The sequence below is a fragment of the Puma concolor genome, chromosome D1, assembly GCF_028749965.1.
Source record: "Puma concolor isolate L17-30 chromosome D1, mPumCon1.1.hap2, whole genome shotgun sequence".
Taxonomy (NCBI): domain Eukaryota; kingdom Metazoa; phylum Chordata; class Mammalia; order Carnivora; family Felidae; genus Puma; species Puma concolor.
The window spans coordinates 53,490,901-53,517,392 of NC_141676.1; the positions used below are offsets into that span (position 1 = coordinate 53,490,901).

Below are 26,492 nucleotides of genomic sequence, written 5' to 3' on the forward strand. Positions count from 1 at the left end.
TTTCTCCCTTCGCTTCTATGTCAGCCAGATTCATAAGTACCTTAGGAGATCCTTAGGGGCTTGATACATGGAGGATCAGTATATGGAAGAAGGTTGGGTCCCTAAATGTTGACATGAAGTCAAACCCCTATGCACTGGAATGGGTTATGAATGAGTAGTAAAGTTTTATTGTGTTATGTTACTGTGGTATCTTTGTTGTAGTAATCAACCTTGCCTGCGTTGACTAATTCAATATATGATGGATTTTGATGTGCACTGGCTTTGCCATGTATAATCTAGAGCACAAAAAACTTCAGAAAACAATAAACAAAACAACAAAGCTGTTCAGGTGAAGTCCAAAAACATAGCTAAATCCCTAGACAATGTGATAGGCAAAATGGATTTAGTTAGCAAACATGCCTGATTTCTCTTTCCTGTCTCTGGTCCCTAGTAGCTAAATGACCATTAGTATTTATCTTTTGCTCAGTTGTCTGATTTGCAAAAATGAGAATAATAATAATTCATGGGTTGTTTTGAATATAATCACTCTGAGAGTAGGTTACCTTTTGGTAATTATCTATGCTAATCCGTTCTGTGCTGATCACATATAAAGACCCAATAACTAATTTTGGTTTAGTAGATAAAGGTATTAATAAATGTTATTATTACAAATAGTCTTTAGCCAGTAGTGCTAAAGTAACATCTTATTAAATATAGAGATATAGGTAAATATGAATACCTGGCCCATGTCATTGATTTGATATTGATCTTAGATATCATTGACAATTTATTTTTAAATTAATCATTCAAATCCCCACATACCTAATGAGCAAGAAGTACAGTATCTTCTTAAAGCCACTTAAAATAGGTAGGGTGGGGCGTCTGGGTGGCTCAGTCGGTTAAGCGTCCAACTTCGGCTCAGGTCATGATCTCTCAGTCTGTGAGTTCGAGCCCCGCGTCGGGCTCTGTGCTGACAGCTCAGAGCCTGGAGCCTATTTCAGATTCTGTGTCTCCCTCTCTCTGACCCTCCCCCGTTCATGCTCTATCTCTCTCTGTCTCAAAAATAAATAAACGTTAAAAAAATAAAATAGGTAGAGTACAGATGTTTTGTCAGTTTAACTGCATTATATGTGTTCGAAATCCCAGGAATTTTCATAACAGAATTGTTAGCCCCCTTTCACACACCAAGCAGAGGCTGAGAACTGAATTCACCCTAGTATTGCTTTTCCTGTCTGTAACCACAAGAGAGCAGTGTTGACTTGCAGCTATGAAGCATTTATTTACTCATGGCAGTAACTCCAGGCTGTGTAGATTTTGTGGCTGCAGTGTTGATGTCTGACACCGGAGATCTCAGGTCACAGATCTCATTATTAACACCCAAATGTTTAGAATGAAGAGCAATAGTGTATCAGGATGACTATGTACTAAGAGGGTCCCAAACTCTGCTTTATTATATGTGGAAAATGAGGGGTTCCTGGTTGGCTCAGTCAGTTAAGAGTCCAACTATGGCTCAGGTCATGATCTCACAGTTGGTGAGTTCGAGCCCTGCTCCGAGCTTTGTCTGTGCTGACAGCTCAGAGCTGGGAGCCTGCTTCGGATTCTGCATCTCCCTCTCTCTCTGCTCCTCTCTCGCTTTCACTCTGTCTCTCTCTTTCTCAAAAATGATAAATAAAACATAAAAAAATTACTATATGTGGAAAATGTAGTTTAGTTTTCTCAACAATGTTTAGGTCTTTGTTTTGGGCACTGGTCACCAGCATATACTCCCTTTTTCCTAGAGATGTTTAATTTTTGCTCCCTTTTGCTACTGGGTTTTGATTTAAGTCTGCCCTGGTCCTGAATGGCAGTGTTCAATGATAGTATTTGGTTCAAAATGTACAGATCTCTCTCAAAAGGCTGTGCTCCTTATGTATATTCCTCATTCTAAAGTGCCTAATCTTCAAACTAGAAGGTGAGGTGAGTGACTGTTGGTTGGGGACTGTTGGCATGGGGACAGGATTTGGGGGCACTGGAGTTGTGAGGAGTGACTGATTATATACTGATTATATACTATGGATTTGGGAGAAGTAAAGACAAAGGAATTTCCAAGAGGGCTTTTTCACATGTTGAAGAAGACTTACAGGATACTGGACACCTCACTATGTCAAGCTAAGGTTGTTTTTCCTCTAGCAAAGCATTAACATTGTGACAGTTGGGAGTTCCTAGAGAAACTTTACACTCTGCCTGCCTCAAGTATTTGTCAGTGGGTTGCTGGTTATAAGGAAATTTAATTTTATCTACATTTCTTTTGCCCTTGTTCTCCACATCAATATCACCTGACAATATGTATCAGGTTCCTATGAATTGTATCCTTTCTGTTAGATTTTCTTAGAAGCTTGTTTTTATAATCATCCACAGAAGTGTTTTCTGAAAATTAATGTTATGCACAGATGCTGGCAAATTACAAGTGCTCAAAACATTTGAGCTTTTATTTTCATTGTCATGACTATCACTATTATCAGTATATAAGAACATTGAGATTATTAGTATCATTTTAGGCCATCGTGTTTGAAGTTGGCCCTTCTGTCCTCTGAGGGATAGTAGGAAGGTGGTGGTGGATAAAACTCTTCTAACAGCCATGAGATGGAGGGAGCCCTAGGAGAGAATTCTCTTGAGGAAAATGACAAATGCTGAGTCACACCTGTGGCTGGGGCTTGAGGAAATGAGAGCCAAGCCTGAGGGTATTAAGAGCCCCTTCTTGTAAGCGAATGGATGTCATTTTCCTTTCCTGCCATTACTGAGTGTAGAAGTCTGCCCTGGAGCCCACAGCAGCACTGAGTTGCAGTTACTCTGTGGAATCCCCACAATGTGATGCAATCACTCTCTATTCCTGGTGACAGCTAACTCCAAATTCTTTCCCAGCTGTGAAAGCTTCCCCTGTAACATTATGTAATTAGTGTCATGTCTCTGCATGTACCTGCATGGGAGGACTTGATTCTGTGTGGTCATAAGCCGTCAGAACTGATAGGAGTCTCATTGTCGTTAACTCTTGTCTCTTAGCCCCAAACCCATCCACCCAGATCTGCTTTGGGATGCTGGGACTTGGACTCTGGCATTCTTCTTTGTCAGCTGGCTCCCTGTTAGTTTCCACCCACAGAGAACAACAGGAAAAGACTGGAAAGCTGAAGCAGGGCAAGGGATACTTGCTTCTTCCTGTCTGTTTCTATCTTGTCAGTATCCCTGAGCAATGATTCTTCACCTGGCAGTGGAGTTGATGCTAGGCTCCAGCGTTGGTTGGGTGTTGGGTTTGAGTTTGATTGGGATTTGGGTTTGTGTTTGGTTTGTGATGAGATTTTTGTGGTGATAGTTGAGTTCGTGGGGTCTGGAGCCGACGGCCATGAAAGAATTCTTGAAGATGTCTTTGGTGCAAAAAGGTGATTTTATTAAAGTACAGGGACAGGACCCATGGGCAGGAATAGCTGCCACTGGGCCTTGAGGAGAGACTGGTCAAATACTATGGAGTTGGGGGAGGTCAAGTCCAGGGGAAGTTTCCAATGAGATTTTCATATGCTAAAGAAAACTCATAGGATATGGGAGGCCTAGCTATCCTCAAGCTAAGGTTGTTTTTCCCTCTGGCATATCATTAGAATTAAGACAGTAAGGGAGTTCCTGGAGAAAAGTTTTACTCTGCCTGCCTCAAGTATTGGTCAATGGGCTGCAGGTTATAAGAACATTTAATTTTTTCTGCCATATCCTTCTGCCTTTGTTTCCCACATCACTGTGACACTAGTACCAGTTCAAGGCAGCACCGTCCTCAAATATCTGAGACCCCCCCTCTCCCACCAACCTTTTAAGTTAATGACCCAAGTGTAAGGTCCTCATTCTTCTGCACCAGTCCCTGGTAATCACTAATTTACATTCCATCTCTGTAGATTTGTATATTATGGACTTCTAATATTGATTGGAATCATACAACATATGGCCATTATGCTTTTCACGTGGCCTAATGTTTTCAAGGTTCACCCATTTGTCTGTATCAGTATTTCATTATGGCTGAATAATATTTCATTTGTGAGGTTAAACCACAATATGTCTGTCCATTTTTAATTGTGTTAATTGGTTTTTATTGTTGACTTGTAAGAGACTTTATATGCTCTAGTTTTAGAACCTTATTATGTATAAGATTTGCAGATATTTGTCTCATTCTGTGGGTTATCTTTTCACCTTCTTGATGCTGTTCTTTGAGGTATAAAGTTTTAAATTTTAATGAAGTCCCATTTATCTGTTTTTTTCTTTAATCACTTGTTCTTTTTGTGTTATAACTAAGAAAACATTGCATAATGCAAGGTTATGAAGATTTATCCCTATGTTTTCTCCTAGGAGTTTTATAGTTTTAGCTCCTACATTTAGGTTTTTGATACATCTTTAATTAATTTTTGTGTTGTAATTTTATTTACTTCTTACTGTAGCATTTTATAGATTTGAACTGATTTTTCCTATTTCTCATTATTTTGCTGAAAGAGCACCCTGTTGTCAGTTTCATGATCAGTTTATTTGAGGAATAAAACATTGCCAGGAGAGCAGGGAAAGGTTGCCATGTCTTGTGGTTTTCCTTGGTTTGTTTAGGATTTTGATTCCCCCTCTGATTTCCTCCTTTCTTTTTTATTACCATATCTCTAAGGAGGACCCCCCTTTCCTCCGGTTATCCTCCTTCTTCACAGTACATTTCTGAGGCTGCCACTTCTTGTCCTTCTTGCTTTTAAGCCACTTTCCTGTATCCAGTGCTGTTTTCAATAACATCTCTGACCTGTGTTTAATATTTTACCATTTAGTGGAGCTTTTTTTCCCCCTTTATTTCTTATTTATGCCATGTATATGTCTTTCACACCCTCACTTCTTTTCTAAATAGCCTTTTAATTTCCCCTCCACCCGTACTCTGAAGCTAACATCAGTGGCAGCTGTGGGATCTGTAGCCATAACTCTTTTTCTCTTCTTAAAATGATTTGAAATCATGCCATCCTATGTCTTCTATTAATATTGAAGGAATGGGCCATTGTGATTTTATTCATGCTCTTTCTGATGTTATGTTTTTTTGGGAGTATGTATGGTAAGATTCACAATAAAGCAGCCATCATTTTCCTAGGGTCAATGAGAACATAGATATATACCTACCTCTACCTCTACCTCTACTGCTACATCTACATGTGTGTGTGTGTGTGTGTGTGTGTGTGTCTAGGTTTGCAACCTTGGGAGTTCCCCAGGTGAAATCTGAAACTGGTCCCCACACATAGAGAGCAAAGAGAGACTGAATAAAGAGGCAGACCAATCCAGATCAATAGGTGGCAGATTTAATAAGCAAGGGAACTTACATTCAGGGCTTATCTTGAGTCCTGTAAGATTACCTCTCTGGACCCACCTGCCAGAATCTTAAAAGTTTATATAGAGACCTTACTGGGCTCAGTCACGTATTCCATCCAGATGGTCTCAACAATACATTACTATCTCAAGGTTATGTCCTTGGAGCAGGAGAGTGGGGAAGATAAGTGGAAGATACATTCCATGGACAAGGAAGGGGATGGGAAGCCTCTGATTGCCCAGGTCTAGCTCATGGATCAACTAGTGGCCACATCCTATTGATGACTTCCTCCAACAGTGTGTACATTTATGCTTGTGGTTGTTACCCTGATGTGAACCTTGGGTATTATGTGTAACTGTTTTTCATTGGATATATCTGGATTTTTATATACTTTTTAGTTGGTAACACTGAAGACTTTGTTACTAACAATTTTTTTTCAGATCATTCTGTCAAAATTGAAGGAAACTGTATTACCTACAAAAAATGATGAGTTTTAATTTTCTCAAAAAACAAGTTTCTTGGGGAGCCTGGGTGGCTCAGTCGATCAAGTGTCTGACTCTTGATTTTGGCTCAGGTCATGATCTCATGGTTCATGGGATGGAGCCTTGCATCCAGCTCTGTGCTGACAGTGTGGAATCTACTTGGGATTCTTTCTCTCCCTCTCTCTCTGCCCCATCCCCTGCCCTCTCTGTCTCTCTCTCTCAAAATAAATAAATAAACTTAATAAATGGTTAAAACAACACAAAATATGTTTCTTTAATTTCCTAGTTGAGTTTCATTGTATCAAGTTGATATATAAACAATGTTTTAGTAAATAATTTCAAAAAGCTTATTAGAGAAACCTATACTAGTTTCTGATTTTAGTAGGAATTATATACTTAAAGAGGAAGAATTTTTCTTCCACATTAATAGACTGCCTTTTTACTTTTGTTATTCCCCTTTTTAAAAAGAGTTAATATTTTGAACTTTTTGACTAGCCTCAAAATTTATGGAGTTTACTATATAATATTTATGCATTAATTTATTGATATAGTGGATTTAATTTGTGTATTTTCTAATATTGAACCATTGTTCTTGTCTATAATTGTCCCATATGGGTAGTTGATGATATAGGTTTAGAACCTGGAGAGATTACACTTAGTAGATACATGAAATTACTGACAAAATTTATCATTTTGAAGTCTTAATTTTCACTTACACAAACTGATATTAATACTAGTGTCTGTATTTTAGGATTATTAAAAATGAATGAGGTAATGAAAATAAAACACTTGGCACTCAGTATGTATGTACTCTTCTAATAATATCCATTATTTCATTTTAAAAATATATAACCAAATTTATTTTTCAAGTTTATTTACACTTTTTTTTACCTGCATTTGTATGTGTAGTTGATCTGTAGTTTTATTTATTCTGAATTTTTTCTTCTATATTTTCTTTCTTCTCTATTTTCTGACTTTGCCATCATGATAATGTTAACTTTCTAAAATGATCTTGAAAGCTTTGCAAATTTATTTAGTATTGCAAAGCAGTTAGTATAACATAAGAAATATGAAAAGCTATTGTGGTCTGGCATCTTACTTGGGAGAAAATCTGTGATGCCTTTTATGTCATTTTCACCACAATTTTGATCTGTCAATTTTCTAAATCTTATTTGTGTCAATTTCATGCTTTCTATTTAGAAAATGATCTCCTGATCACTTTTTCCATTTATTTATGTATTTGAGTATATTTGACACAAAATACCATTTTTTCCATTCTTTTCCTCTCTAAGTTACATTATCATCACCTTATCCCAGTTCTCTGCATATTTCTTGTTCCCCCTACCTTGAGTTTCAGCCAGAGTCTCATTTCTAAACAGAAGCCAGCTTCATATTTTTGGAGCTCCCAGAATACCCAAAGGAATCAATTGCCTTACCTAGTTCACATGCTCTAATAAGAATGACTTTATATTAAGTCAATAGCCACTGTATTACAGTTTGTCCTAAAGCTTACCCTAATAAGAACTGTGGGCAACAGGGTTTCCCTGAGGCCTCAAATCTAGATAGGGCCTTCTTCTTTTTTTTTTCAATTTACCAAAATGGCTTTATTTTATTTATTTTTTCAAATTTTTATTTAAATTCTATAGTTAACATATAGTGTAGCATTGGTTTCAGGAGTAGAATTTAGTGATTCATCACTTACATATAACACCCAGTGCTCATCACACCAAGTGCCCTGCTTAATGCCCATCACTCATCTAACCCATCCCCCATCCACCTCTCCTCCATCAACCCTCAGTTTGTTCTCTATAGCTAAGAGTCTCTTATGGTTTGCTACCCTCTCTGTTTTTATCTTATTTTATTTTTCCTTCCCTTCCCTTATGTTCATCTGTTTTTTTTCTTAAATTTCACATATGAGTGGAATCATATGGTATCTGTCTTTCTCTGACTGACTTATTTTGCTTAGCATAATACTCTCTAGCTCCATCCATGTTGTTGCCAATGGCAAAATTTCATTCATTTTGGTGGTTGAGTAATATTCCATGATATATATATACCATCTCTTCTTTATCCATTCATCAGTTGATGGACATTTGGGCTCTTTCCATAATTTGGTTATTGTTGATAATGCTGCTATAAACATCGGGGTGCATGTGCCCCTTTAAATCAGTATTTTTGTATCCTTCGGGTAAATGCCTAGTAGTTCAATTGGCTGGGTTGTAGGATAGTGTTATTTTTAACTTTCTGAGGAACCTCCATACTGTTTCCCAGAGTGGCTGCACCAGTTTGCATTCTTAACAACAAGGTAAGAGGGTTCTAGATAGGGCCCTCATAATTCTTTGGGCTTTCTAGTCTCCTGACAGACAGACCCTCTGACCAAGGTAAGGGATGAGGGTCATTAAGAGCCCCAAGCACTGAGGTAACCCAGAACGGACCCCTCACCTCACACCAGTGACTATATACTAGAAGTGGGTTTAGTAAGCTAAATCTACATATGCTAGAAGTAACAACCACACTACAAATACATTTTTTTACTATTTCCAAATCTTTTCATATTTTACAAACTTCAAAGATTTTTTCAACATTTTTTTGAGTTCACAGTGCCAGATTAATATTGCTTTATAGCATTTTATTGGCATGTATACTGAAGTTCAAAGAGCTTTAAGTGGGATTCTCAGGTAAATCTTTCAGTCAAGGGCAGAGCCTTAATTTAAACCTGGCTCTTATGACTCTAAGTTAATTTCTTTTGCAACTATATCCTACTTGATATTGATGAAATCCCACATCATTTTAAGACATGAGCTTCACCTTCTGACATGTGAATGAAGAGAAGTTCAATGTGGAAGGAAATTATTCAAGGCAGTTACTGGGGCCATACCTTTTTGCAAATCTTATTCTCTCTTTAGGAATTTTGTAATATCTGTGGGGTTTAAATGTGAGTAGTTTTGTTTTGTTTGTATTTTTCTTGTGGCAAAGTAAAGAGATAGTTTTAGAATATCTGAGATATTCCTTCCAGTGGCTTTACAAATTGGGAGGAATGGGGGAAATACATTGTGATTATCCTGTGTGGGAGTGCTGGAGTTTTACAAAAATATTCCCAATGTTTACTTCTGCTTTGATCTTATTATTATTTCCCTAACCCGTCATAAAAAAATCCTTATAGGGCTAAATGTCAATAGCCTTTAGGGTTAAGCATCCTTAGTACACGCTCTCTTATCTGTTTTGTCCTGACCCCATAGATAACAGGGTTAAGAGCGGGGGGAACAACCACGTACAGATTGGCCAGAAGAATGTGGATGTAATGAGGGATGTTGTGGCCAAAGCGATGTGTCATGAAGGAGAAGAGGGCTGGTAGGTAGAAAGCTACCATGACACAGACATGGGAGCCACATGTGCCGAGTGCCTTGAGCCTGGCATCCCAGGAAGGTAGATGGAAGACTGCTCGGAGGATTTGAACGTAGGAGAATCCAATCACAGAAAGGTCGATGTATCCCACTGAGAAAGCAATCAAGCCATAGACAACATTGATCCTAATATTGGCACAAGCCAACTTTGCCAAACCCATGTGTTCACAGTAGGTGTGAAGAATAACCCGGACACCACAGAAAGGCAATCTTAGGATGAGAAATATGAATGGAGTCACAAACACCAAAGTCCTGACTATTATGACTATGCTCAGGATAGCTATCACCTTATTGGTGAGGATCATACTATATCTCAGGGGGTTACAGATGGCAATGTATCTATCTATGGCCATGACTGTCAGCACCACAGACTCCAGGCCAGTACATATATGGATAGTATACATCTGTGTGATGCAAGCACCAAACCCAATCTCCCTGAGATTGAACCAGAAAATTCCTAGCATCTTGGGGATGGTGGCTGTAGACAGGCCAAGATCAGTGCAGGCCAACATGGCCAGGAAGTAAAACATGGGTTGGTGGAGGCTGTGTTCAGTCTGGATCACAAACAGGATAGTAATGTTCCCTAGGAGGGCTGTCAGATACACTGCAAAGAAGGGGAAGCCAATCCAGATGTGCACATCTTCTAGTCCTGGAATCCCCACCAGAAGGAAGGAAGAGGGGTGAAACTGTGTATTGTTGGAATGCAGCATATTGGTGGGAGTTGGTTATAGACTCATTTCTTGCAGGAGTTTTCTCGCTTCCAGGGAGAGACCCTAACCTCTTTCATAGCATGTTGCCTACTTTCTGGAGAAACAGAAAATCCATCCTTTAATTCCATAATATAGTAGAGGAAGCCTAAAGAGGCAATGTGAGGCACAGTTAAAAAGGCACTCTTACTTCAAAGTATCTGCCTCATCTACATAGAAAACCATGTAAAAAATTTCCAAATACAGCAGTCCTGCATGTTTCTTCCCTTCCGTGTGTAAGGAAGAATCTGCATATGCAAATATTTATTATCAGTTTTGTCTGTTAATCATAAACAAAGATGTAAAGCATAAACAAGATGGTGTGTGTGTGTGTGTGTGTGTGTGTGTGTGTGTGTGTGTATGTGTGTAGTATCACAGGACTGGGAATGAGATGGATGGTTCAGGGGAATGATACTTGCAAAATAGAGGGACTGGATAGCTGGTGCTTAGATCTGAGCTAAGGAATGGATTAAGAAATTTAGACACATTGGGAGACTATTATGTGATTCAAGCAAAGTAATACCCCTCCTAGAACTACAAAGTCTTATCATTCAATAGGTTAAATCACATTCTCATTCCTAAACAGGTTAACACTGGTTGGTCCCAGATATTTTGAAGAGCCTTTTGTGATTTTTGATCTTCTTTTCTGCCTTCTTCATGATGCATTGTATTAATGGATAATCCTTCATGCTGCCTGGATAGTGACAATATGTCTATCTTTTTTTACAGTTAGAGCAGTACCAAGGCCAGATACTTGCCTGCATTTGGGAACAGGTTAAGTTATATCAGTGCTTTAGCTAGTTTCCCTTATATAGTGATGGAAGCTAATGTGTTGAAGCTGGCATCAGGCTTATTTACTCTAAAAATGGACTCTATCTGGTGTGCCTTGTGGTTGTCTGTGTTGTAACTGGCCCTGTGCCATGGATGTAACCTGTAACATGGTGGAGCTGTGGGATTCTTGGATGTGCCCAACCATTAGAAACTGTTCTGTTACAGGGTGTGTTCTGTGGGGTGCTCTGGGGCATGGGTGAAATACCTACAGTGACTGGGCTTGTTGAGTGTGGGCAGTGCTACATCTAAGGCAGTGCCGTATGTTTTGCCCTGATGTTCCTTTGAGAGTGCAATGAGTTCTGATATGGTGGTACCAATTTTACAGAAATTCCCATGACGTGGCTTTAACAGAGGCCTCAAAAACTGCTTTGGAGGTATAATGATATCTCATTTAGATTGGGATTTTCTCATACTGTGTCTAATTTTTAAAAATAATGTACTGTGCAGTTGCTTTCAAAGACGTGCTATAATCCTACTGGAGGAGGGAAAATACATTATGAGGTGTTCACTCTCTGGATTGTGTTGGTCCAGTCTTTTCCTACTTTTTAAAAAAAATGTTTTTATTTTATTTTTGAGAGAGGGAGAGAGGGAGAGAGAGAGAGAGAGAGAGAGAGAGAGAGAGAGATGAGTGGAGGAGGGGCACATGAGTGGGGGAGGGGCAGAGAGAGAGAGGGAGACAGAATCTGAAGCAGGCTCCAGACTCTGAGCTGTCAGCACAGAGCCCAACACAGGGCTCAAACTCATGAGCTGCCAGATCATGACCTGAGCCGAAGTTGGATGATTAACCAACTGAGCCACCTAGGTGCCCCCAGTTTTTTCCTTCTAATTGGGTCTGATCCCATGAAAATCAATATCCACACCTTCCGCCCCACCTATTACATTTAACTAGATTCACCTTTCTATTCACCCTTTAATATGTCAGAGAATTCTTTTCATTTTCCTTTCTAATAAGAAGAAAAATAACTCAGGTTGTGTTATGATGAAAAAGTCTAGCTCTACATTATGCACCAAGTACTTGCTCAGTACTTTGCAAGTATTATTATGCATAAAGGTTAAAACAGGTCTGAGATCAGTACCACTATTGTCCCCATTTAAAGAGAGGGTAAATGGAGCTCAGGCGAAAGGATTAAAAACTATATCCAAATTAATAATTGCTTCTATTAATCATCAAATTGTAAAAATTGGAAATTGGGAGTGACAACACGGATCATGTGGGCTGGTCTGAGAATTCAAAGTTGTAGACACGTGATGCTGCTACTCTGCCCTGCATAGAGATTCTATGTAAATGCCAGCACTGAGGAGAAGAAGGAGAAATATTTCCTGAGACCACCTCTTTCCATTCCATTTGCCACTTCCTGCCATGAATTCCCTATTATTTCTCATGCAATGTACTTATTTCTATTAATGTGTAGTATCTTTTCAGTAACAAATAGTTGAAAACTATGAATAATTTATTCATCCTAATTATTTCTTCTAATTAATTATTAAGCACTGTTGGCTCTGTTTTTGAAATTTATACTATTTATGTTTTTATCTGCCACTCCGCCAGTTGTGCTCTGTCTCTCTCTGTCTCTCAAAATAAATAAACATTAAAAAAACCATTTAAAATACTTAATTCGTCCATGGCCATTTTGAAAGATAAAAGAAAAATAGAGGTTATAATAAATCACAATAGTATTAACTAGGAAACTATAGACAACATTTCATTGGCACAAAACTTAAACTTCAGGGCTAAATGATTTAATCTGTCAGTGAAATAGGACAGAATATGGAATACCTAAATTTGGTGGAAATAAGAATTCAATGGGAAAGAATTAGCAAAAGGAACAAAGTTTGTGTTCAAGTTTATTTTATATATTCACCGGTTCCTGTGACTATAAACACAGGTTCTTCTGTGATATGCAGCTTCCAACTTGATGGCTGTTATTTCTAACCTTAAGATCATGTGTTTGTTACAGGAATTACGTTTTCTAAAATGTTAGCTCTGAAGAGTTATATTGTTCACTTGAAGTTTTAAACTTCTTGTATGTATTCACTAACATTGTCACAATTAACCAATTGTCTCACAATGACTTAAATGCTCTTGTCATAATTAAGCTGAACAACTGAAAAATTGTGTAGATTCTCCTGTGAGTGAAAAAAATCATTTCCAGACTCAAAGTGTAAGCTAGCTTCTCCTTTTTAGTGAATGTGCCAATAAAATAAAAATTTTATTTTTATCAGATTCATTATCATAAGCAAGTGAAATCTCCATTCTCTGAGCTATGAGCCAAATCTGGCCCACCATCTGCATTTGTAAATAGAGATATTTTGGAACACAAACATTCTTGTTAATTTGCATGTTTTCTATGGCTGTTTCTTACAGTGGCAGAGTTGAGCAGTCATGCTCAAGAACTACTGGCCAGCAAAGCTAAACATATGTATTCTTTCTCCCTTTATAGAGAAAGTTTGCCAACTCTGACATACAGGAATAAAACCAGCAATAGTGCCTTATGTGAAAAAAAGTCAATACTTTATAAAATGACACCAAAGACTCTTAAACACTAATTATGACCCACCTATATAGTCTTACCTCTACACTTCGGTTAAATTGAACTTCCTACTTTCTGAATACTTTCTTCTTCATGTCTTCTTATTTCTTCCAATGAGGAAATCTTCTCTATAAGCTCCAATCAACAAAATAGTTCTTAGCCCAGATTTAATGATATACCATCCACAGTGCCTTCCCTAATTGACTTATTTCAGGATTATTTATACTTTTTGTTATTTTTTTTCCAGAAGTCTATCTATCTCTCTGTTATGTTAGTTATCACTGGTCCTCAAAGTGTGTCCCTAGTCCAGGAGTATCAGCATCATGTGGGAATTTGTTATAAATGCAAATTCTTAGACAATATTCCAAATCCACCTAACCAGTAACTCTGGGGGTGAGGTCCAATAATCTGCGAATAAACCCAGCAGGTGATTCTGATGCTCATTCCAGCTTGAGAAACTGGTAGACATCTACCACTAGGGTATAATTTCCTTGGCATCAAAGCCAGTGTCAGATTTATCTCCACGATATCATGATACTTTATACAGTGACAGGCTGTGGTCATTAATTAGTGGCAAGCAATAATTAACAAATGAAAATAGAGTAGAAATAACAATCTTTCCTGTTATATACAGTGTCTTAGATTAAATTCCATAGGAACAGAACTGGGATATAGAATGGTGTGCAGAAGGAATTTTGAGTTTTCTGGGGAAACATACTTGTGAAAATGTCAATAAGGTAGGATCTGTTCAAAGGAGAAACTGACCTTTTGTGAGGTTGCATCTGATACCTCCCATGATAAAATGGGAAGCTTTGGAACTGGAATAGCCCTTCTAAATTATCCCACAATGAGGCAAGGAAGCCAGTTATTTGTATTCCCGTGGTATCTAGTCATTGACCATGGGCCACCCTGTGTGATGGGGCACAACTTTGGATGAGGTAGTTCCTTCCAGGGCGGGGTGCAGATGTGAGCTCTCAGAATCTGATATCCCCAGCAGCCGAGGGATAGATGGGTAGGTCCTAAAAAGCAGATTTGGGAGAGATACGATAGTACATGCTACAGATGGCATTGCGTCTCTGTTCTCCCTTGGCCTTATCTTATCCTTTAGTCTTGGGAAACATTCTTTCCTTATTTATTTTTCTTCATTTAAACCTCACATCTCACTCTGTCTTCTTTCTCTACTTGCAAATATTCTCTGTAACTCTATGGTTGGGGCAAAACATTAATTTGCTACGCTCTGTGGCTTTGAATAAAATTCATGTTTATTCCTAGTTCAATAAAACAACCTTTCTGAGATGCATCAGACATAATCCCCACTTCCAATGCAGGCACATGCACACACACACACACACACACACACACACTTTAGTGTACTACAGAAAAGCTTATAGATCTACGTTCACTCTAAGTAACTGTCACTTGAGAATACATGCTCTGATTTTGTTTTTTTTCTGGGCTTCAGACTGAATCTCACACAGTCATTATAACTCCAGCTTTCCTGTTACCTGGAGACTAGAAATAACTAAAGATAACTGGCTGTGGCATGCCTACAACCAGGGAATGGTAAATTCGTCATCTATTAATGTCCTCATCTCCATGAGATCTTCTTCAAGAAGTCTCTCTTGGCTTTTAAAACATTTCTTTGTGTTTTTCATCTAACTCTCAGAATACTTTTTGAAATGTGCTTACTCTTGTCTTCCTTTATCTTTCTTTTAAGTAGTGTTCTGTCCTTGTCTGCAGTCTCTACTCACCCAGGTGCCTCCTGAGAATGATTCCATTCACTTTCCTAACTGTAAGCACTACATTTTTTCTCTGGTGCTTCTCAAAATCCGTTTCTAGAATATTTCTTTCACAGTTCACTATACATCTCCAAATACTTTTACAGAATGTCTGCTTCACTTATAACTAAGGCACATCTTATCCACCAAGTTCTGTAGTAGGTTGATCATCTTTACTCTGAAACCATTTCTCCATTTTCCTGAATTTTAGTTGATGGTGTTATATACACAGTATCCCAGGCAAGAAACCTTGGAGACATCATCTATACTTTTCTCTTCTCTATATTCCTTCATGCTTCACATCCAAACAGGCATTAAATCCTGGAAATTCTCCATTTAAACACAGTTAACTGTAATTGGGCAACCACTAGGTGCCTAGTCTTAGTGTTTAAAGTACTGTGTGGGCAAATTCAATCAAATCCAGGCCCTCTTCTCAGGATCATTTAGTCTAGTGAGAGAGACCAACCTTAACCAAATACATTTAAATAGTGTAAAGTAACAACTGGGTTACAAAGAAGAGTCACTGTATACTAAAGCTCATTTAACCTGACCAGAGTTCATGGGGAATGCTTTCCTGAAGAAGTGTTAACTAAATTGATAGCTGAAAGATAAGAGTCTAGTAACAGTAAGTGGAAGAGAGGAATGAGTGGAGAAGAATACTTCTAGTTAATGGGAACAGGAAGTGCAAAAACTGAGGGATGGGATTGTGTAGGTACTTATGGTTAATTTTAAGGAATTTTCTCTTCATACTAGAAGCAATGAGAAGACACTGTAAGATTATAAGGTACAGTGTAACATGATGCAATTTACATTTCAAAAAAATCACTCTGGTTCACTGTCAAAATGTATTCGGGGCAAGAAGTGCATTTGTAATCAGATCAGTTAGAAACTTATCACAAACATCCAGGTTGGAGATGATGTTATCCTGTACCATGCTATTAGTGATGGAGAAGGATTGCAGTAGGTCAACTTTATAACAATTTAATAGGGTTAGTCTTCGGAAATAGCTGTCAAATTTAACTTTTCTTCCTGTTTACAATAATTGAGTAAATTAAGACTTCCATAATATTTTATCTTAAGTTTTTCTATAATTTATCTCTCTTCACCAATGGCCCTCAGTATTTTTTTCTTTTGAAAAACATATATCTAATCGATATAATCCTGTTAATAAAATGTGATTGAGAAGCAGTGATTCACATTCTAAGAGAAAGGAGCAAGGGACTCTGTGCAGAACCAGGGGAGAGGGATTGAGGGCTCATAAACAGTTTGAGATGTCCTCTGTTCACTTCTCATAGTGTAACTTAGGGTGAGCAGGGGAATGGAGGTTATTTCACTTCGTTGGGTTTGTTATATTATTCTTGCAATAAAAGATTAAGCTCATGTATCAAGGCTCTAAAATCTTATAGATTGTTACATGTTCTAATAACTTCTCCCAATAACTTTTTCACCTTCTGTACTTATTATCATCTGCAAACTTACCACTACTACCACCCTCTGCCTTAATCTATTATAGAAGTTCTCAGTTATGAATCTTTTAATTCATTTGATGAATATTTATAGAGTGCTTACTATTTGCCAAATATTATTCCAAATGTGGGCATGCAGCAGGGATGCATTTGAAGTCTCCAATTTCATTGATCTTAAATTCGACTAATTCCAGTATTTTGCTTTCTACTGTCATAGTTATCCTTCCATTATTTACCAGTCTTTATAGGGAAACTTCCCAAAAGGTGCTTTGGTATTCTAAATATACTATAGGTTCACAATGTCCCCAGTCAATATGCTTTTCATAACTGGCAAAAATTATTGTCTGTTTAGATCATTGCCTCTATTGTAAGCATTATGATTACTTACATAGTCATCTTCCCCATTTACTGATTTTTTTCTGTGTAATAAGCACTTCTATGTATATTTCCTAAGTTTATCTTCACATAACCCTCTGGGGCTCTCTCTTCTTCTCCTTTTCTGAACCTCTCTCTTTCCTTTCAGACATTCAAATTTCTGGTAAACTATTGGACTTCTACTAGACTGGCTTCCATTCTTTGCAGCAGAATTAAATAACCTCTGTAGCAGGTTCCCAGGCTTTCCATCTTTCAACCTATCTGTTCCCCTTTCTTAGATATGCTGTAGCCTTCTCTCACTAGGATAGCTGTGCCCAGTGTAAGAGATTCGTTTCCGAGATGACAATATAGAAGGATGCAGGGAAGGAAAGATTTCATTTGGGCCAGCTAATGAGAGTTACCATTGATAGTTTCCTTCATGTTTGAATATGACATTCTTTGTTATATGTTTGTATATACATATAGGGATCCTGGGTTTGTTGATACCAGTTTATTATTTATTATTTATTAGTGAGTGTTTTGCAGTGTCATTCTGTGGGAATGACTGATGTGTAGCTAAGAATCCATGTTGTTCTCACCACAACTTCTCTCTCTTGCTGCACCACTTGGAGATGGCCCCAGCTACAGAGACTCTGGCTGAGCCAGCAGACCTCCCTCATCACACGAACACTTTTGTTACTGCCATTGTGAACCCTCTTCCAGCATATACAGGAGCTGACTCACCTACCTCTGCCCAGCATCTGAGAAGTCATTGCAGTCTGGATGTCACAGACTGCAAGCTGCGTGTGACTGAGTCTCAATAGCCAGGGCCAAGGAGTTATATAAGAGCCTAGTCCCCTGAGAAGGGCCTCTCACAATGGGCCATGTCCCTGGGCCTGGAGTATGGGATGGAAAATTTCCATATCCTTGAGGTAGAGCTCTATGTTTCCTGGTCAGAAATACCTTCTAGTTACAGATGATAAGCAATCTGCATCCTCCATCAAGTACTGTCCTCAAACAGGTCCCAGCTCACTAGCCAGTCAGAGGCTTAACGCCTCCTACCTACATTTTAAATTTCACTGTGGTACTGAAATTATATGGGAATACCTAGGAACACAAACATAGAACATGGGTGGCAATTACATGATTATTTCATTCCTTCTTTTTTTTTTTTTTAATTTTAACCCTTCAGGTAAACATACCATATTTGATTTCAAAGTGTATTACGCCACATGATTTTTTCTTTTAAATCAGCATTATTTTGCATAACTCTTGGTCTTGCTAAAAGCATAAAAGGAAATTTAAATCTCTTCAATGTCCTTCATTGGTGATGACCATAAATGTCAGGCTTAACCAGATCATTCAGGAAAATGTGCATGATAGTTTTTTTCTGTTCATGTTAAATTTATTTTTTTGAATTTTATAACATTAATTTAGAAAAACACATCTTTTAGCCACCTGAAATATTTAGTCCCTAATCACTGTATATCTAGAAAGTGATCTTTTTCAGTTCTGATTGCATTGCTCCCTTTTATGCAGTGTCACCAGCTTGGAGTATAGGTGAGGCATGTGGGTAGAGTGAGAACCTTCCCATTCATACAAGGAATGCCCCTACCTCATCTGACATTACTTAACATTGGCTCAAGAAAGCATGTCAGCATATCAATTGGAGATAAAATAGGACATAGATTGAAAGTACCTAATGACATTGAAGAACAGTGTTCTCAAAAGACTCTGGAGTGGTAAATGCAACCATTTCTGGAGGAACACCTGGTGAGTAGTATGGAGCCTATGGAAGGGTTGGGATAATCATTCTGGGTACCAATGCTATGGTAGAGGAGGCAGTGAGATAGAGGATATATGCTGCTCCCACTGCCACCCTTGGATGTTGTAGCTAGGAGGCAGCACTAAGTTTGAACATAGATGGGTGGGAGTCAGTGAACAGCTCTAACACATAACTCAAGCCCAAGGTTCAGAAGAGGACCAATGGTTAAATCAGAGCCCTGAACTCCTCCTATGTCTGCAGGAAGTGATGAGTGAGGGTCACCTCCAATCAGCATGTCAGCACTATTGTGATGGCTTCATCTTCTGGAATTCCATGAAAGAGAAACTTCGCTGTCCAGAAAATCTTATCTGCTCACCAAGCCGCTCTACTGAACCCAGGTCCTAGCCATGAGATCTCAGGACAACCCCATAGATACGGGTCTCAAAGCGTCTTCAGTCAAATGGCTGATTTTCCAAGCTGGTGGGTACAAGAAAAAGAGTCACAGAGTTCTCTAAAGAGGAGAATTGAGGACTGGGCTGATGTGCTCAGCTGGATCTAGGCTCAGGGCACCCTGTCAGACAGCAGTGCCGTCCCCAACCAGTCCCATGTACCAGAAACAAACTTAGAAAATTTTGAGGAAGCTACTCCAAAGCACAGAGGTACCCTGGGAAGGGAGCCTAGGACAGGGACTCAACCAGGTCTAAGCAGTTTGCTCATGGTCCATCTCAGGACCAGCATTATAATGAATCCCATTCCACATTATGTACACTATTACTTTTACATTGAATTTTACCAATATCGTATATAGATTTAACCAGCGGTCTGTATACATGCCATAGACTGCTTCATATCATTGACTGCAGAATAAACCCTGTCTTTAGTATGTTTATATGTGGTATAGATATGGATGGCCAGGGAGTTGGCCAATCTTTACCACTCACCACTGATGGACCACACTGGTGAGGACTGTACCAGTTTCACTCTGTTACTCTTCTGCTTGTTCCTGTACTTAGGCTTTCTGTAGTCTCCTTTCTGTCATCACCAACACCAATCCTAGGATACTCGCTCTCTCTCCCACTTTCCTAGATATCTCCATATGGGACCAATGGTTGAGCCTCATGTACATACATAAAATATTTTCAACCTAAATGTTTTACAAGAGCTAAGAGTTTGTGGATTTATATGATTTGTATGAGTGATCTATATGATTTATATGAGTTATCTACTCTTTTTTTTTTTTTCTAAAAATTTTTTTTTTCAACGTTTATTTATTTTGGGGACAGAGAGAGACAGAGCATGAACGGGGGAGGGGCAGAGAGAGAGGGAGACACAGAATGTGAAACAGGCTCCAGGCTCTGAGCCATCAGCCCAGAGCCTGATGCGGGGCTCGAACTCACGGACCGCGAGATCGTGACCTGGCTGAAGTCGGACGCTTAACCGACTGCGCCACCCAGGCGCCCCAATCTACTCTTGTTATAATCAAAATGCTGCTAAATGTGCATACACTTTATGCACACAAGTTCCTGCCTTTATTTGGACCTTGGTTTTCTTACTTGTAAAATAAAGGAGAAATATAAAATAAATGGGAAAGATCAGGTGAATTTTAATGTCTTCCCAACTTCAAAATATTTTGTCCATTAGATTTTAGGACTAAGAGACAGAGGCTGAAAAAAACAAACAAGCAAACTTTTTGATGCTCACAGGAGTAAGGGTATTTCACAAGGTGCTATAGGACCCAAGAATTTTGCTTTGCCAGTATCAAACTTCAGACCAAGAGCTGCTCAGATTCACCCAAATTGCCCAGATTTACAGAAATTGCAACAGGTATTGTTGCTTTGCTTGTACTCTTAGCTATATCTATCCTCATTTTCTGATATTCCACTCTGGTGTGCTTTTGAGTATTTTGCTTACCATCATGCAAAACGAGAATGTGGTTCTGAAACAGAAGATATGATGAAGATTTCTGATTTTTTTTAAAAAGAGCCCTAGTCAGTCACAAATTAAAGTTCAGTGATCCTTTCATCTAGTTTATAGCAAACTACATTCTCCACCTATAACTGGAGTTTGGAAAATGGTACTACATATTGGAAATCTGCATTATTAATAAATTATACTGAGATTATTCTGAATTCGCTATCAAGACTGATTTTGTGCTTAAACCATAGGAGGATGCTGATTTCCTTTTCCAAATTTTCTGGAATCTTGTATATATGAAGGTAAATGGGTAGCAAAGAAGGAAAATTTTAGGTAGAATTCAGTTAGAACTAGACATAGAACACATACAGTTATTCACATCTAAAATAACTTTGCTGTAAGTGAGGAAATAATGTCATATATCGTTAATGTCTAAACTGTATTCTCCCATATTCTTCAATTCACAGATACTTGGTTTATTGGAGAAACAGTGAAGAAGAGATAGAGAGAGAGAGAGATAAAAAGAGAAAGAGAGAAGGGAGGAGGGAGGGGGAGGAAAAAGAGGGAGAGAAGGAGGAAGAGAGGGAAATGGGAAGAATTAGATTAGAAAGAAGAAAGGGAACAAAAATGACAGTAAGAACAAGGCAGGGGAACCATTAAAATGAAAATGAGTAATGACTCTAGAGAAGGAAGACAAAACTTGAGGATTAATATACAGAATATAAATCTGTGGAACAGATGCACTAGTTTAGACACTGTCACCAAGCCATGGCTTATACCTTATTTTCCTCATCTACAAAGTGAGATTGTTGAATCAGTGTTCCTTCAGGGTCTAAACGTACCTAAAGAGAAGACACATGGAAAAATGGGGAGTGTTCTCATCTTTTCCCACCAGCCATTCTACTCCCAAACCACTGCTGCCTCCAGGACATCTTCCTTTTCCATCAGTGCTTTCCCTTCGTCCAGTTACATGGGGTGGGTGGGTAGAGCAGACAGCAAAGTTACCTGTCAACTCTAAATGAATTCCAATAAAAAATAAAAATCTGGCTACTGCTATCTACTCTAATAGGAAATTTGAAGCAGAGCTCAGATGATTAAAATGTGGGTGGTATGTGGATATATTTTCCAAATGTTGACACAGAACTATTATTTCTGTACAAATATCTTCACAACTCTCTCTCGGATGTGTTTGGTCCTGACTCCATAGATGACCGGATTAAGGGCCGGTGGGACAACCACATAAAGATTAGCCAGAAGAATGTGGATATAGCGGGGAATGTTTCTGCCAAAACGGTGTGTCATGAAAGAAAAAAAAGCTGGCGTGTAAAAGCACAGCATGACACAGACATGAGAACCACAGGTATTGAGAGCCTTTAGCCGGGCATCCCGAGAAGGAAGGCGGAAAACAGCTCGAAGGATAAGCACATAGGAGGAGGCAATCAGGATCACATCCACAATGATATTAGAAATCACCATGAGCCCATAGATAATGTTGACCTTGATGGGTGCACAGGCCAACCGGGCAAGACCCATGTGCTCACAGTACGTATGAGGGATGATGTGATGCCCACAGAAGGGCAACCTCAGAATGAGAAACACGAATGGAGTCACAAGAATTAAATTTCTTCCAACAACAAGAGAAGCTAGGATGCTGATGGTTTTATTGGTGAGGATCATGGTGTACTGGAGAGGGTTGCAGATGGCAACAAAGCGGTCATAAGCCATGGCCACCAGGAGAACAGTCTCCATTCCTGTGAACATGTGGATAAAGAACATCTGGGCAAGGCAGCCCCCAAAGCTGATCTCCTGTTGGTTGAACCAGAAGATGCCCAGCATTTTGGGGATGGTGGACGTGGACAGACCCAGATCGATCATAGACAACATGGCCAGGAAGTAGAACATGGGCTGGTGGAGACTGTGTTCAGTCTTGATCACAAAGAGAATGGTGATGTTCCCCACAAGGGCAATCAGGTACACAATGCAGAATGGGAAAGCAATCCAGATATGTACAGTTTCCAGTCCTGGGATTCCTAGCAGGTGAAACAAGGGGGGATGGAAGTGGGTGTCATTGATGGAAGTCATTCTCCCAGCAAGTGTCATTGAATTCCTGTTGAGACGTAGGTATCTCACTCTCTTTATGATCTTTTCTTTATCAAGGTCATAGGAAATGAAGAGAACCTTAACTGGTGTGCTGGAGGTAATAGCAGGAGTGGTTGATTGCAAACTTGAGAGATTCTGCTCTTTCCAGAGGGTAATTGAGTAACTCTCAATACATGTTATTGTTCTGAGATGAATTGTGGGTGATATTATGTGTACCTTTAACTTTTGTAATAATGTGAGTTCTTTGAAGGACCTTATAGTCTTTCACCTAGTAGTGTATGCTTATCTGCTTGATATTTTCTTCCATTTTTTTTTTCAAATAGCTCCTTTTTTTATTTTTGGGAAACTGCTATACCCGGTACTTCTCAAAGTGCGATCTGGTGTTAGAGAATCCAAAGTCCAAATGAGAAAGACCGAATTATACCATTGGCTGTCTTTTGATATAATATAAATGTAGGGATTTACCTAATGGATCTCATATAGTCACATGACTTAAGGGTGGTCAATCAGATGGTCTTTCTTTAAATTTCCCTCAATCTATCTCTCCTATGAGACCGTTGTTGTTTTTGATGATTCCTGATCTTATGGAATGCCTTAGTTTCCTATCCCACACCTCCAGACTCTGTTTATTCTGTCATTCCCTAATGTTCTTACAATAAATTACCTTTTGCTTATCAAGTAAACTACGTTCATCTTTCTTACAACATATAATGAACATAGAAAATTACACCTTGTCCTTAAGTTGTTCCTGGCTTCAGGTATGAATAGATAAAACAAGTAACAAATTTCAGTGACACCAAAATTGAAGTGTTGTTAATGAATCTTTCCTGATCCCTGAAATGAATAAAGGAAATTGTTTTAACACTTTGTGCCACTAGTATATTGTACAATTATGCTGCATCTAATACAACATGACTTCTTTTATGTATTTATCTATTTGTTACCAATAGAAATGCTGCTGCCTGAGGGCAAAAACTGGGGGATATTCATTTTAACATTCCCAACACTTCCACAGGAGTGTATGGTTCCAAGTTTTTCAGAATTTAGCTGTTGAATAGAATCAGGATTTGTGTAAGTGTGCGCTTATGTGTGTGTATGTGTGAGAGATAGAAAGAGAAAAAGAGAGTTAGTTATTAAGCTGATTCTTATTATGTATGTGATTGCATATAACTTTGCCAGCTAGTTATTGCTGAGTAGTAATACCCAGGCAAGGGAATTGATAGTCACTTGCTATGCTTGAGAAAGAGGAACATCTCTTGTCTCCAAAGAAGCTAGAGAGAAAATTATTCATATATATGGAGAAAACAATGTTTGCCATGGGAGTATGCAAGGCTGAGAAATCAGAGGGCAATGGCTGGTGGGACTTAGGAGAGTCTGAGGAAGTAAGTAGGATGACACATCATGAGATTCACAGTCCAGAGTCAGCCCCATCTTCAGGGCTGCTGTTTTTCAATGATACTTTACTGGCTGAGGGGGGAGCTTTCCAGGGGAGAAGCAGAGGGAGCTCTTTTTGATAATATACCTCAAATTCAGTAGGACACCCACCCTCTCACAATTTTGGTCAGAAAGTTGCCTTATTTCTGCTGCAGTTGTGTGCCACAAATAGTGGCAGATAGTGCGGGCCAATAAGCTCAAGGATTATTCCTGGAAGGCAAGGTAGTAATTTCATCCTTTTCTAGATGTGCACATGGACAAAAAGCCCAGAGTCCATTTTAAAAGTTTAATTGATAATAGTTAGAGATCTTTCCCTTTTAGTGCCCACCAACTCTCAATTTATTGAAGTTGTGTTTTTTTTTTTTTTTACCCCACTGGCTCTTTTTCCTTTGACTCTTATAGTAGAATATTATAGATGATTTATACAGACTTTGAATTCATTCAAACATGCCTTGAAATCTTGCTATGCCATACTAATGGGAATCCTTGAACAAATTCCTTTACTTTCTACATCAGTTTTTTTTCTGTAAAATTGAGTTAATAAATTCTATCCATGTGACTTATTTTAAGCACAAATATGACCAATGCATGTAAAGGACTAGCTCTTAGGATATATTCAATAAGTGGTACTTATTTAAACTATTAGTCCTTCCCCAAATTTTATTTTTATTTTAATTCTAAATAGCTAAGAATGTCACCTAATAGCACAAATAACTTGATTATAAAGATTTTATTACTTACAAATAATTCATGGTGACTATAGGGTAAGATGAAGGAGGCAGGGAAAGAGGGATGACCCAGAATATTGCAAAGTGAATGAGAAGTGTAGAGCTTCACATTTAGATTTATTTCTAGAATTCTATGGATTCACACATAAACTAATACAGTTCAGTTGGAAAGTAAACTGTGTTCTCTCTCATTCTACAGATTTCTCAAGCTGGGTGGGATCAACCAATTGATGAGAGTAACTTCTTTCAGGCACTGTCATGAATAGGCTATGACACAGAAAACTAGAGGGGGACATTGGATATGACTGGACTAGCAGATGTACTGGGCTCCATTAAAAAGGCTTGGATATATTTCCATAAAGTAGTAGGTGCATGGTGGGGGAAGGGGGGCAATGTAGAATTGAGAACCTCTACACCAGGATTATGCAGGAGAAAACAAATAAGATTATAGGGCAGACCAAATGTATAATACCTACATCATTTTATTTGGATATGACATCAGTCACACTTCTACATCTAGCCTCAAACATATGACAGTGGCCTGCAGTAGCCTTCTTCTGCCTCAGATGAATCACAGCAAGCCTAGTTGCTGGGTCTGCTTCCCTGCCAACAATTTGCTAGTCAAAGCAATCTTCTTTAGAGACAAGATATGTGGTTATGCTACTGAAAACTATTTGTGGCTTTCTAGCGGTGAGGAGTATACTATGTGAGGTGTGTGTGTGTGTGTGTGTGTGCACGCACACGCGTATGTGTGGAAGAGAGAGAGAGGGAGACAGAGAGGAGAGACAATTTCTGCATATTGCCAGTTGGCATATCTCTGTGCTCACCTGCTGAATGTCTGTTCCAGTCCCGTGTGCTCTGTTGTGTTCTTTTGTGAAGAGAATGGATAATGGGGTTTGGATAACTCCTGAGCAGAGAAGAGACTATTGTCCCCTTCTATCCTCATTTACCTCTTCTCTTCCTCACTATCGTGTCTCATCTCCCCTGTCTATGTAGCCTTACCTTTCTAATATTTCCTCTGTCAGCCCTCACTTGAACCAATACCACAGCATAAGCCTAGGTGCTTACATATGGTGATTGGAGCCCCTTCAAGCCTCCAGGTCCTAAGTCCATCCTGTCACATGGAGAAAATCTTTATAATGAGTGAAAACATCCCTAAGTCTAAGCATGTCCCAGGATCCCTGAGCTTAGCCTTCAGAGTCCTCTGGGCACATAAACTTGGTCTGATGGGTCATTAAGCCCATCTAACTATTTGTTCCTCTCTACCATCTGCAGAAACAAATCACCAGATCAGATGTAACTTCTAGGTCAGGGGAGATTATGTCTCATGAGCTGTTAGGAAATGAAATATCCTGAAGGGGTGGGGGGAGTCTTTCTGGGGGATGATGTCATGAAAATAATTAAGTTTAAGTCATTAAGTCTTCGGAGTGTGACTTCTTAGGAAACAGCTATTAGTGACTCTTCTGCTTTGTTTAATATAAATGTGTGAATCCTGATGCAGTCTGGTGTTATGACCATGATTTCAAAAGATGAGACCCCTAAAATAGACACATTAGACCCTGTACCAACAGTCTATTTTTTGACAGTGTTCATCCCTGTAGATAATAGTATCAGCTTTCTTCCAACTCAGAAAGATTCTCCTTAC

The 26,492-nt window shown here is 38.8% G+C and overlaps 3 protein-coding genes across 3 annotated transcripts in view; 1 reads left to right on the plus strand and 2 right to left on the minus strand.

Moving 5' to 3' along the window:
- Nucleotides 1-26,492, plus strand: part of LOC147576692 (olfactory receptor 52L1) — a 455,531-nt gene that overhangs the window by 382,120 nt on the left and 46,919 nt on the right. The window lies entirely within an intron of this gene.
- LOC112865273 (olfactory receptor 52E5) lies at nucleotides 8,969-9,910 on the minus strand. Its single transcript, XM_025928315.1, has one exon. It carries the CDS (start codon nucleotides 9,908-9,910, stop codon nucleotides 8,969-8,971), a length of 942 nt encoding a protein of 313 aa, XP_025784100.1.
- Nucleotides 21,347-22,673, minus strand: LOC112864988 (olfactory receptor 52E4). Its single transcript, XM_025928014.2, has one exon. The coding sequence runs from the start codon at nucleotides 22,665-22,667 to the stop codon at nucleotides 21,732-21,734; it is 936 nt and encodes a 311-aa protein (XP_025783799.2). The 5' UTR covers nucleotides 22,668-22,673; the 3' UTR covers nucleotides 21,347-21,731.

What these genes read in the sequence shown, in the direction of transcription:
- LOC112864988 (XM_025928014.2), bottom strand. Translation starts at nt 22,667, where the DNA reads ATGACTTCCATCAATGACACCCACTTCCATCCCCCCTTGTTTCACCTG.
- LOC112865273 (XM_025928315.1), bottom strand. Translation starts at nt 9,910, where the DNA reads ATGCTGCATTCCAACAATACACAGTTTCACCCCTCTTCCTTCCTTCTG.